General features: G+C 39.8%; 1 protein-coding gene across 3 annotated transcripts; it reads right to left on the bottom strand.

Moving 5' to 3' along the window:
* Positions 1 to 1,818: 1,818 nt before the first annotated feature.
* LOC124277098 lies at positions 1,819 to 12,241 on the bottom strand. 3 transcript variants are annotated; one of them, XM_046712752.1, is made up of 5 exons: positions 11,949 to 12,241; positions 9,230 to 9,397; positions 4,661 to 5,406; positions 2,708 to 4,039; positions 1,819 to 2,595 (listed from the first exon to the last, which is right to left on the bottom strand). In XM_046712752.1, the coding sequence occupies exons 3-5, from the start codon at positions 4,692 to 4,694 to the stop codon at positions 2,549 to 2,551; spliced, it is 1,413 nt and encodes a 470-aa protein (XP_046568708.1). In that variant the 5' UTR covers positions 4,695 to 5,406; positions 9,230 to 9,397; positions 11,949 to 12,241; the 3' UTR covers positions 1,819 to 2,548. The 3 variants fall into 3 exon arrangements, with proteins under 3 accessions (XP_046568708.1, XP_046568706.1, XP_046568707.1); XM_046712750.1 differs by having other exon boundaries at positions 2,708 to 4,500; positions 4,645 to 5,406; positions 11,949 to 12,240; XM_046712751.1 differs by having other exon boundaries at positions 2,708 to 4,500; positions 4,645 to 5,406; positions 9,230 to 9,391; positions 11,949 to 12,240.
* Between the last annotated feature and the right edge of the window lie 445 nt (positions 12,242 to 12,686).

Genomic DNA, 12,686 nt, shown 5'->3' with positions numbered 1-12,686 from the left:
TTGTTTTTCTGTTGTGTTGACATATTTAGTTATATGTTTTAAATTTAATTACTATTTTTAAAATTCATATCGGTGATAAACTGGTTGTTTTACTGTCCTTCGTTGACAGGTTTTCAGAATTTACCTATAATTGTTATTAATATATAACTTGATATAGTCACGATATAGCTGAAATACTGCCGATGTCACTATACAATTTTTTAACTCACTCATTACACTCATCACATCATAGGAAGGTGAGGTGAGGTGAGGTGAAATTGGGTTTAACGTCGTGCTTGAGAATATTTCGCTCATATGACGACGTGTATGCGTGTGTATGTGTAGGTGCGGCTGCTTGTACTAGCCCAGACTTAAGCTGGTTTTATAGTGCTAGCCCACTGAGATACCACGCCGCAGTGAAGCATGAATACCCCACTCAGACACATTATACTGACTCCGAGCCGACCAATCCTTGTTGTACCCATTAATGCCGAGCGCCAGGCAGGGACCGACAAGTACCATATTTTAACGTCTTTTGGTATGACGCGGTCGGGGATCGAACCCGCGACCTTCCGCTCTCCGGGCGGACGCTCTAACCACTGCACCACGGAGGCGGTCTCATAGGAAGGTACACATCTACGTGTAACGATATATTTTACTGACAACAAACCGCGTATCTTATTACAACATGCACATGGTCACTTGATGAAGATCAGACAGATGGTCCAAATACTATCACAAATGAATACATACTATAGGCTCTTTGCAGTGAAAACGTACCGATGAATTTCACTTTAAACAAAAAAGTAAATCAAATAAAGTGAAATTAAGATTGCGAATCCTCATAATTTTACCTTGCCAATTGAACATTTGAATTCATCTTAGGATAAAAGTTGTTTAACAAACGATCATAGATTCAAATAGCTATTATTGGTTTGTATTACAAGGGGGTAAGCGCAGTAAATGGAACGAATGCAGTGCGGTACGTGATGAGCGTTAACTTAGACCAACCCTACTTGTTCTCGGTGTTTCATTTAATGTGCATACACCCTTGTAATACAAACCAATAATAACGATTTGAAACCATGATCGTTTGGTAAACAACTTTTATCCTAAGATGAATAAACTTCTGATATTTAAATGTTCAGTTGGCAAGGTAAAATTATGAGGATTCGCAATCTTAATTTCACTTTATTCGATTTACTTTCTTGTTTAAGTGAAATTCATCGGAACGTTTTCACTGCAAACAGACTATACTAATACACTCAAGACCACTCAATTCTTATCCCATGATGCCAATCATTGGATTGTCTGGTCCAGACTCGATTTTGTCCGTTAAATAAAATTGCTGAGTTCTTGGGAAACATACAAAGGACACAAATCTTTCTTATTACTACAGTTAATGTTATAGTAAGATACGGTACTATAGTACCATAATCTGAAACAATCTGTCTGTCCTTATGTTTTATGTAGTATAAGAAAAACTTATAGCACAACTGCATATTCTACCAATTCAATAAATAATGCTTGATTCTCATTGTATAGGCAAACACCTATTCTCTGAAATGAACATATGTTACAGAATAAACGGTTTATGAATTATATTATAGTCAGGGAGCCCAGATACTATCATCATCTCCAGGAACTGTGATAATCTAGACTTGCCACACATTCTAGGCATGTATTGGCATTATTGGTTATATTTGCTTCAGGGTATGTAGGCCAGATTTACTCATTGTTGAAAATCCTATTAAAATCAGGTATTAGTTATCTCTTATATACATGTACACTTGTAACCGTTACGCCGTTGATAAGTTACACAAAACTAAATATTTTCCATTGACTTCAATAGTAACGTTTTTATTTTGAAAACAAATATTTACTAAGTCCTCAACAGCCAATGCATATACATGTCTAGGACCGTCTTAGAGCAGCAATAGCAACCAAAAATGGTTAACTAACAAATTTTCAGCACAAATTCAGCACAGGTTCGGCACAACTTGTTATCCGATTGAAAATATATGTGGCCACATTCACTATAAGTCATGGTGCTGAAAGGCACAGCACTAGATAATGAACACATGGTCAGCTTTAATTCTTGAATGGATGTAAATTAACAGGAACCACAAATTTTACACAAATGCATCCAGTCACAACTGCATCAGGATAACGTCAACATTACACGAAAGCCGGTTGACGTTAAGAGGCTGTTTCTTGGCATGATTCCGGTATTACCTGAAGCGTTCGGATCAAGTTCATGTCTGGTTGGGTTATCTTCATGTGGATTACTTCAAATTTCTCCTCAATGTATATCTTGAGTTTGGTCAAACAGGGCAAATGATAACGCTCATGGACGGTATATTTGAAGCGAGTGAACATATTCGTTTTCTTTAACACACATAGTTCTATAATTACATTATGTTCTATATAGGACACTCAGCTAATTGTCGCTGTCACAGCTTTTCATCAGATACAAAGCAGCCAAGCCTGCCTTATTAAGACATGAATAGGGCCAATAATTCTGGAAAGGAATGTAAAGTTGAATGCTGATTTTCTAGTTCCATGGCTGTCAAACAAAGCATTCATCGTCAGAGTAGGACCACGCATCTTCTTCATCTGAAAGCAAAGCGAAGAGCACAATGTTCAATGACATAGTAAACACGCTTGAGGGAATTTACAAAATCGCAAATACGGATATGTTGTGGTGGTATTTGTGCACGTTACCTACCGTTATTTTGGGCACCAGTGACACTCGTGGGCGTGTTGTCTGTCTTCCCATTACTGTGTTGGGACTGTTCCACGCCGAACTCTTCAGGTACACTATTGCCCATATCCAGAACAGGACGTGATGGAATAACATTTTCTTTATGATACTCCCTGTCCGTTCCATCAAGTAAAGAACTAACAGTGCTGGACGAAGTTTGAGAAGTGGAGTCTGACAAATCTTCCACTTTCACATCTTTCTGGAAAGGTTCTAATGCTGGAAGCCCTTGTACCTGTTCAGTGTTTGGTGGAATTTGATCTACTGCTGGAACAACTGGAACTCCTACAGTCTCCTCCGAAAATGGAACATCTGCGGGCACATCTACATTATCAACTTGTGCATGGAAGGTAGCATAAGGATGAATGTCTACTATTGTCACAGTTTCAACTTCTACAATATTTGTAGGCATATGTCCAACTATTGATAAATGTTCTTCTCCATCACCCTTAGACCCACCATCTACTGCTGGTCGATCTTGCAGTTCTACAATATGTTCTGGACTAGGATTATCTGTTGGCAAAACGTGGTCTTCTATCTTATCCTTAGGACTAGGACATTCTTTCAGTAAGGCTTGCATATCCATAGTCCCTTTAGAATATATTTCAGATTCGACGTGACTAGAATTGTCTGGTTCAGAAACTATGCTGTCAGGGTTATCCACCTCGACATGAGAACCACCCGCCATGTATCCACATGAGGATGTGTCTTGATCTTCAGCCACAACATCGTCTCTCACGAACACCTCGGTTTCATAGCCTCCACCAGCAGGAGCCAAACCCATCCCCTGTTCTTCGATCCGGATTTTGTTGGGAGACTTTGTGACTGATGTGGTATGCAAATGGGGGGCTGTCTTTCCGTTATAGTCCACATCTATGGGAGCGTGGACATGACCAGAATCCTCAGATCTGCAGGTTTTGCTTGCAGTATTCTCCTTGGACGTTTTGTGTTCAGCATCCTTACAAGATGTTCTGTGAACGGGATCCTTATCGGGCGTTTTATCTACATTATCGTCACTGATCGTTTTGAGTATAGCATCCTTTCCAGATGTTCTGTGTACAGGGTCCACTCTGTCTACAGTATCCTCCTTGGATGTTTTCTGTGTAGTATCCTTACAAGATGATCTGTGTACAGGATTTGTACCGGGCTCTCTGTCTATAGTATCCTCCTTGGATGTTTTCTGTGTAGCATCCTTTCCAGATGTTCTGTGTACAGGATTTGTACCGGGCTCTCTGTCTATAGTTTCCTCCTTGGACGTTTTGTGTTCAGCATCCTTTCCAGATGTTCTGTGTACAGGATGTGTACCAGGTTCTCTGTCTACAGTATCCTCCTTTGACGCTTTCTGTGTAGAATCCTTTCCAGATGTTCTGTGTACAGGATGTGTACCGGGCTCTCTGTCTACAGTATCCTCCTTGGACGTTTTCTGTGTAGAATCCTTTCCAGATGTTCTGTGTACAGGATGTGTACCGGGCTCTCTGTCTATAGTATCCTCCTTGGATGTTTTCTGTGTAGCATCCTTTCCAGATGTTCTGTGTACAGGATGTGTACCGGGCTCTCTGTCTACAGTATCCTCCTTGGACGTTTTCTGTGTAGAATCCTTTCCAGATGTTCTGTGTACAGGATGTGTACCGGGCTCTCTGTCTACAGTATCCTCCTTGGGCGCTTTCTGTGTAGCATCCTTTCCAGATGTTCTGTGTACAGGGTCCACTCTGTCTATAGTATCCTCCTTGGACGCTTTCTGTGTAGCATCCTTACCAGATGTTCTGTGTACAGGGTCCGCTCTGTCTACAGTATCCTCCTTGGATGTTTTCTGTGTAGCATCCTTACCAGATGTTCTGTGTACAGGGTCCGCTCTGTCTACAGTATCCTCCTTGGATGTTTTCTGTGTAGCATCCTTATCAGATGTTCTGTGTACAGGATATTCACTGTGCGCTCTGTCTATAGTTTCCTCCATGGACGTTTTGTGTTCAGCATCCTTACCAGGTGGTCTGTGTACAGAATCCTTATTTCGCGCTATATCTACATTATTTTCCCTGGACGTTTTGTGTTCAACATCCGTTCCAGATGTTCTTTCTACAGAATCCTTAACGTGCGTTATCTAGATGTTCTATCTACGTTATCTTCCTTGGACGTTTTGGGTTCAGCATCTTTACCAGATGTTCTTTGTACAGGATATTCATCCAGCGTTACAGTTTCCTTCTTGGACGTTTTGTGTTCAGCATCATTACTAGATGTTTTGTGCACAGGATAATTACTGTTCGCTCTGTCTATAGTATCCTCCTTGGAAGTTTTGTGTTCAGCATCCTTACCAGGTGGTCTGTGTACAGAATCCTTACTTGGCTTAATATCTACAGTATCCTTCTTGAGCGTTCCACGTGAAGTATCCGTAACAGACGTTCCCTCTTGGGCATCACCCGGTATGTTTACAGGATCTGCTCTCACTGTTTCAGGGTAAGTAAAAGTGTGTTCGCCCTCTTTAATTTTCAGCATGCGGGGTGAACTGCCAGACTCCTTTCGCTTTTGCAAGAATCTGGATCTTGGTGATGATCCTAATCTGTTACTTGACAACCTTATGGAATCCTTGGCCTTCAGATTCTTGTTCTTGAATGGCTTTTTTGGTTCATCTTTCCTGTCCTCTCCGCTGGTATCAGGAACTGATGCCTCGGCTAAACGAAAACACAAACATAGCATTACACACATGTTACACACATCGCATTTCGTGGTAACAAGTTGAAGTAAATAGCTGTGACTGCGTTTATGATTTGCAGTCCAATACTGCTAAAACGAATACCTATACTAATACTAATACTATCTCAAATAATACTTAAAGAATAACAACAAACATGAAGCTTCTTGTAAACTAGACTGGTCTGAATTTTGTACACGAGCAGTTCACCGGTTGTTAGAGGTACGAGGGGCTATCAAAACGTTTTGAGCCTAAAATACTTCTGATATGTGCATGATAAAAATAACTGTGTGATATTGAAGAATGGTTTATATCATTCACATAAACGTAATATTCACATGCACATGTCGTTCGTTGCCACTTGACATCTAATCATGTGTATCCCTATTGAAACGGCAGAAATGGATAAGTTTGAGTACAGAGCAGTCATAAAGTTTTTGGTCCTTGAAGGCCACCCGGTGAAGCACATTGAAGAGCGATTGACAGCAGTCCGAATACTGAGTCCCATTGGTTATCGCGCTGCTGTCAGTAAGCATGGGAAATTAGGATACAAGTAGAGAATTGAATCAGACATACCTTTCCCTCTAATTTGTAAAATTTACAAATGTTCTCCTTATATCTACTTTACAAAATTTGAACCCCAAATGTTGGGGCGTTCTGGAATCAAAACGCTGGAATATACAGGGAGTGTTGTCAGTTAGAAAGCTGAAGTCACACTTTTGTCATGTAGTCCTGTGGAAAGTCTTTTGTCACTCTGAATCTTTAAGCATAGATCTAAAAATGAAACTGACGGGCTCCTATATTTCTAATATCAGGTGGGGTAGTCTAGTGGTTAAAGCGTTTGCTCGTCACGCCGAAGACCCGGGTTCGATTCCCCACATGGGCACAATGTGTTAAGCCCATTTCTGGTGTCCCCCGCCGTGATATTGCTAAAATATTGCTAAAAGCGGCGTAAAACTAAACTCAGTCAGTCAGTCTAATATCAGGTGTTGATCGGTGGAAGGGACAGTGTACAGTTACTGTGTAAAGTGTTCAGTACTGTGGACAGTATGCAGTACAGTGTAATTTTATTCTATTAATTCTATTCTATGTTTATCAATACTGCAACCGGTTTATGGTGCACGACCGTTGTCAATTAAACGTAGTGCTCACAAAGCTGCCTATCATGCGCAACGGGAGAATAATAATCTATATTTAAACGTCAATACCACAGACACTGCAACACAACACTGATGTTTCTCACTGCTTTAAAGTTAATCGACATAAGCTGCAGCCTCGACAGCATAATCAAGTGGCACTCCCCTGGGTGTTTTGTACCGATCGACTGCACGGCGCACCCTGGATTGCATTGCCAACACTAGTACTGTGACTTCACGTCGGGAGACAGTACAGAAAAACGGATATATTTACACAAATACTTGGTCCAGTCGTACACTGTACCCAGCTCACTGTGACCCAGCAAGTTGGTGTATTATCTTGCTTGTAATCAAAGTGAAACGCGTCCGTGTAGCTACGTGTACACAACAACCACTGGCCTCGTTCCATATTCTCCTCGACGCTGACGTACAGCGACCTCATGCGACATTGAAGTCAGCTCGCCGATAAGCTGTTATTCGTGTATTATCTGTCTCCTCGCGTGGGTGTGTTCAAGTTAACTGTAGTCAACCGTGTGCAGTCCCGAAAAAGTGAATGCAGAATATCTGCATTTGATTAAATCAAGACCTATCTTGATGGTAGATTCCCACATAATTTTCCCACACAGGCAATTACTTGAATGGAATCCAAATGCATTATGAAATCCGTTACAATTTTGAAAACGATCAGTGTATATTATCTTTTAGTTTAAGTGTTTGTCAATTTGGGGAACACCAAAGGCACAATGGGAATGGTCAGTCACAATGAAACAATGTACAATCAAAAACCGTTGTGTCGAAGTTGAAGAGACCTACGGAAATACTTCGAATTAACCGATGTTCGACACAACCATTAGAAATAATTATTTGATATGGAATACGCAGATACCCATTTTATACTGCGAAGCAAGCGCACGTTCGACACGTAATACGTTTTACACGTTCTAATCGGGAGTTTGTTGCACCCCTATACAGTAGACTCTCCTATTTTCACTATTATTATTTGTCAATTGATGTTTTGCCCTGTACAGGGATTTACCATATATTTGCCATGCTTTAATTTACGGCTTGGGTTTGGTTACACAACCTATGACGGTGGAAACTCTATAAATGACACTGGTTCCCAAAAGATCTAAATACAGTGAGTAAATATAACACCGATCGAATTTTAATGTTGTGGGCACCCCTTATGCATTATTGTGCAATTACCAGTTGAGTTTTTAGCCACCAGTAAGTACACAAGCAAAAGCGATAAAACTCAAGTGTTATGTGGGGTGCAGCAAGGCTGAATCCTGGCCCTTATCATTTTAAGCGCATATCCTTAAACCAACCGTTGATAGCAATAAGCCCCAGCTCGATAGCCTGACTCGGATAGATCAACCTGCAGCACTAAATCTTTCCTCAGATTACCACGAAGGGCGGTGTATTTACACACTTAAACCGGAGTCATAGGACAGAGGTTTGATATGACGTCATTGACATAAATGATAAATGTTTCACGTCAAAAGGAAATAGATATCCGTGAATTTATAACCTTGTTACGAGGACACGTTTTATTACTATTACATTTTAGGCACACATTCGCATGCAGATTATGTGCATAGATTTAAGTGTCTGAATAATTTTACACCATAATATACTCATGGACACGAATATGGGAACACATGAAAGTACAAGTGTTCCTTTATTCTTTTCCAGGTTTCTTCACAAGGTATGTATTGCACTGTGGGTTAAATTCTGGAAATAGATAAAGGAACACTTGTACTTTCATGTGTTCCCTTATTTGTTTCTATGAGTATATATTGGAATGTTGCTTCTTTGTTTGATTGTAATACTTTGAAATTAGGTCAAAATAACTTCAAGTATTTTTCTTGTAATTCGTGCATCACATTTTTAATGATCATGCAATTTTAACACTATGTTGCTATCGTCTCTGTGTCTAACCCGAATAAGATTTATTTCCGATATTTAGTACTGGTTACAAATTATATGGCTTGTTTACTTCATCGTGATCGTGTGTGGCACGATGGGGTAGTCTAGCGACTAAAGCGTATGTTTGATGAACCCAGATCAATTCCCCTCACAGGTACAACATAAAGCCCCCACAGAGATATTGCTTAGAGTGACATAAAAACCGTACTCATTCGACACTCTCTCATGGTGAGAAAACGATAACCCCAGCCCCTACCCCCTCCCTCAAACAAAGAGAACAAAAACAAAACGGGTTCGTAGTTAGCATGCCAGTTCGTTTGAAAGATTCAAGCGAAAGGTTGGTCAGCACAGCACTAAAAGTGTTCGCTCTTCAAGTCCAACACCAAAGTTTGATTACCGAAACCTGAGTACAAAGTGGGATACCCGTTCTTGGTATTCGCCAACAAGACTAACTCAAATAGTGCTAAAACAGTGCAACACTCTATTCACTCTAAATATGAACTATACTGGACAAAAATAGTTAGGGATATATGGAATTTTGAAATAATGAATAATGATCTATTTATTCATTGACACACTGATAAAATATCCATCATAAAAATGCCAATATCCCTAACTTATTTTGTCCAGTATAGTTGGAAGTCCCGTGGAGTTGTTTTTAGAATAACAACATTACAGGCTAATTATACGTCAAATATGGGTACGCCAGGGTTGTGTTCTTTCCGTCCCATCATTTACCTTCTCCTCCAGCAGACTGACACTGGTCATCCTCCGACTCCTTCACTTCATCCTGTGTGTCAACCTTCACGTCGTCCCTGGGAACCCGCATTGGACCCGACTTCTTTAAGATACTTCGCGACATCGTCGACGTCGAGTTTACAGGTCACTCCATATCTAAAACTGAAACTGGAATAAGATATAACTTGAAATACGTTTCGTGTTTCATAAATAGAGGAATGATGGTGTGTGTACTAATGTTGGGCTACACAACTTCCATACAAAGAATGTATGCTAAATAGAGCTAACATTATTACCCCGGGAAATGGATCAGTGCCCCCTACACACTGCAAACTGAAAGTATTAAGTTGTATCGGCAGCAGCGTTTACTGCAGCTACCTACACACTGTGAAGTTTTAAATTGTAAATAACGTATACTGAGTTTGTTATTCATGTATATATAATTTGAAGGACTCTTTTCATGTTTGATCCTGTCTATTTTACCCATTTCAACCCTGCAACCATGTGTAAATATTAATCTTTGTCTGGATAATTGTCTGGTTGAACGAAGACTCGGGTAAGAATGAATTTGCAGCTTCATGACTCCTACCATCCTGTAAATGTTTTCAGGTTGTACTGATTTTAAAGATGAGATATGTAATATGATTTGTAAGGTACCCATCACCAGGTTTGTGTTATGTGAAAGCTATTTAAAAATATTTTTCATTCAAATCAAATGACATAATAGATTTCAAAATGTGTAAAATCAAGTAGAAATATTTATGATTATTACTAGTAAACTTCATATGTCATTCACACAGTAAATATATCACTGAATCACCGTAGCACTGCCCTTTCATGTCACTGGCTTATACAACTATTAAATTAAAACCGTTAAAGAACCCACAGGGCAGAGGTCCACCATACCTTTTCATGATATATTTGTCAACGATGCCAAGAAGGACCCCACCCGAACTATAAATATCAAAAGGAAGAGAGTTTTTATGGATGTCAACTTCTTATTATGAATATACACAACGTTTCGGAGAATATCTTTACTCCTTCATCAGGTGAATGAATAGTATGAGGCAGAGAGCATACATATGTACATGTAAGGACAACAAAGATGCAAGCTAACAATGGAACAATTGGAAGCCAGTACTTCCAGTTAATTAGCACTGACAGTAGGTTGTGTATATTCATAATAAAGAAGTTGACATCCGTAAAAACACTCTTCCTTATGTGTATCACTTCTAAATCACTTCAAAGACCTAGATATATCATCTCAAACCATATGAAGTCAACGCTCTACGAGTCATCACGATCTCCCTGTTTCTCGATATTGCACACTCGCACTAAAGCGTTCAGTTCTGCAAGACCAACCATGCATACATAGACGATAATGATTCCTATATATTAAATATAAATATGCTGACTGATGTCCACAATCGAAACGCATCTATAGATCCATTCATAATTTGCAAACGCATTCCTTGGCATGACTTGCCTATGCAAAAGGTACTGTGTTTTGCACAAAGCATACCTAGGCTGAATGGCATGCTGTTTGATACAGTATTGAAACTTTCCGTTCTGTATGATGTTTAAGGCCACACTCAGCAATACTCAGACTACGCTACCCACGCGACAGGTTTGTGAATAATCTGGACAAGACAACCCAGTGATTGATATGAGTGTTTGGAAAGCAATCACCCATGCCCCCCAGGCTGATCCCCCTATCCATTTCGTCAACTCTTTCGGCAAGTGCAGGTGTGTTGTGTGTGTCTATATTACAACCCGGAAGCCAAATATCTATATATTCAATATGTATATAGGTATGCACTCAGTCTGTATCTTCTATTGACATACGTACTGGTCATGATCTGTTACTGAGCCTGCCATTCATTTATTCTAATGTTGAAATGGGTACCCCTATTAATCCCTCACGTGACAAATTTTTTGTTCCCTTTATCCAGCTCATCCAGGCATGACAAACACATCTAATTAGTTCTCGGTACCAAACGGGTAAAAATTAGGTGAAATTTGAGGACACCATTCTAGTCCCCTGTCCAACTAAAGGTATATATAAATAGAGGCTGACATACGCAGTCGCCTTGTCGACCACACCCTCAAGCTCTCTATCCATGCTCTATACAATATAATTACACAGCCTCGTACACCTTCACCTGGTTTAGTATTTATAAAGCCTCCCTCGCAAAAACATTCCTTCTTATATTTGTGTGATATTTTACTTCACATACCTGGTACTTCAGTCATATGGTGAACGACATCTAAATATGTTTTATGTTACATGAATCCGAATCTGTCATACAACATGTTGTAAAATAATTTAAAAGGGAAATATGAGGTCATTATAACATGCCTCCCTGTATTTGAATCACGACTATATAAACTGGTGTTACTTGCTGTACTTGTCCCACTAGTAATTGAATATTGATTTGTTGTATTACCCATTATACAATGTATATACTCGATATGGATCCTATGTTATATGACATGTAGTGTACATTCATATCTACTCGAATATGTTAATACTCATATTGCCCGATTACCTAGCCAGTATCATATTTTTGTTCGCAGGTAACATGTCCGCCACAAATGGACATACAGATCGTTTAAACAATCACCCTGGCACTGCGATCATTACCACAAGCTGTCACAGACACAAATGTCAAATATTCAAACAGCTCTAACCACTGATCTAAATACCAGCCATACATACCTCAGTTCGTTGGGGAAATCTCCTATTGGAAGTCAACACGTATCCTAACGTCAAGCACAGGTCTCACACAAATAGGTAGTAATGAGCAAATAAGCCCCGTATTTGCCGTGCACCACAAACGTATTTATCACACACTGTGTTTGCGACAGTGTACTAACGCAGGTTATGTAGGACCGGCCGCCATTGTTGTGGTATATTCACGTTTACGGCGATACGATCTGTGATTGGAGATCGTAACAGTTGGCCGCAGGTAGTTGCGTGTATGGCCATGCCTAAAATACTATTCAATAAAAGGGGTGCGCAGTATATATAGGCCTTATCATCACAGGTATTGTGCTTGCTGCGAAGCGATCGTCTAGCCTTGCTGTGGCGTTTTATCGAATAAATAGGCGTGACGTGTGAATCGTTTTAAATTGTAAAGAGTGCAAGAGACCCTTTTGCTAACATATTCTTTGTCACAATCAATGGGCACCTTTCACTGGTCTATGGCTGTAAGATTGCTGACGCGATGTAAAATGAATACATAATGCCATTTAGAAAGTGTAATCACAAATGTAACATATTGCGATGTAAAATGTTAACGCACTCACTTACCCATGCGCAGCTCTCTGTGTACTACACCATATTTGATGTGAATCTGTTTAATACACACTTACCATATTATCATTATTAGTTTTGTGTACCATAGAAAAATGTCCCTATCAAGACGATATGAAATTGGCCTATATAACGTTGCTA

Source organism: Haliotis rubra, unplaced genomic scaffold (genome assembly GCF_003918875.1).
Source record: "Haliotis rubra isolate DU_JTF1 unplaced genomic scaffold, ASM391887v1 Scf218, whole genome shotgun sequence".
NCBI classification, from domain to species: Eukaryota; Metazoa; Mollusca; class Gastropoda; order Lepetellida; family Haliotidae; genus Haliotis; species Haliotis rubra.
This window is presented reverse-complemented; position numbering and strand designations above follow the sequence as displayed.

Excerpts from the sequence above, each read along its gene's own strand:
- LOC124277098 (XM_046712750.1), bottom strand. The coding sequence starts at position 4,694 with ATGGAGGAAACTATAGACAGAGCGCACAGTGAATATCCTGTACACAGA. Across the intron at positions 4,501-4,644 it reads GAATATCCTGTACACAGAAC|ATCTGGTAAGGATGCTACAC; the intron begins ATCTGATAAGGA and ends TGTACACAGAAC. Across the intron at positions 2,596-2,707 it reads CACTGGTGCCCAAAATAACG|ATGAAGAAGATGCGTGGTCC; the intron begins GTAGGTAACGTG and ends CTTTGCTTTCAG.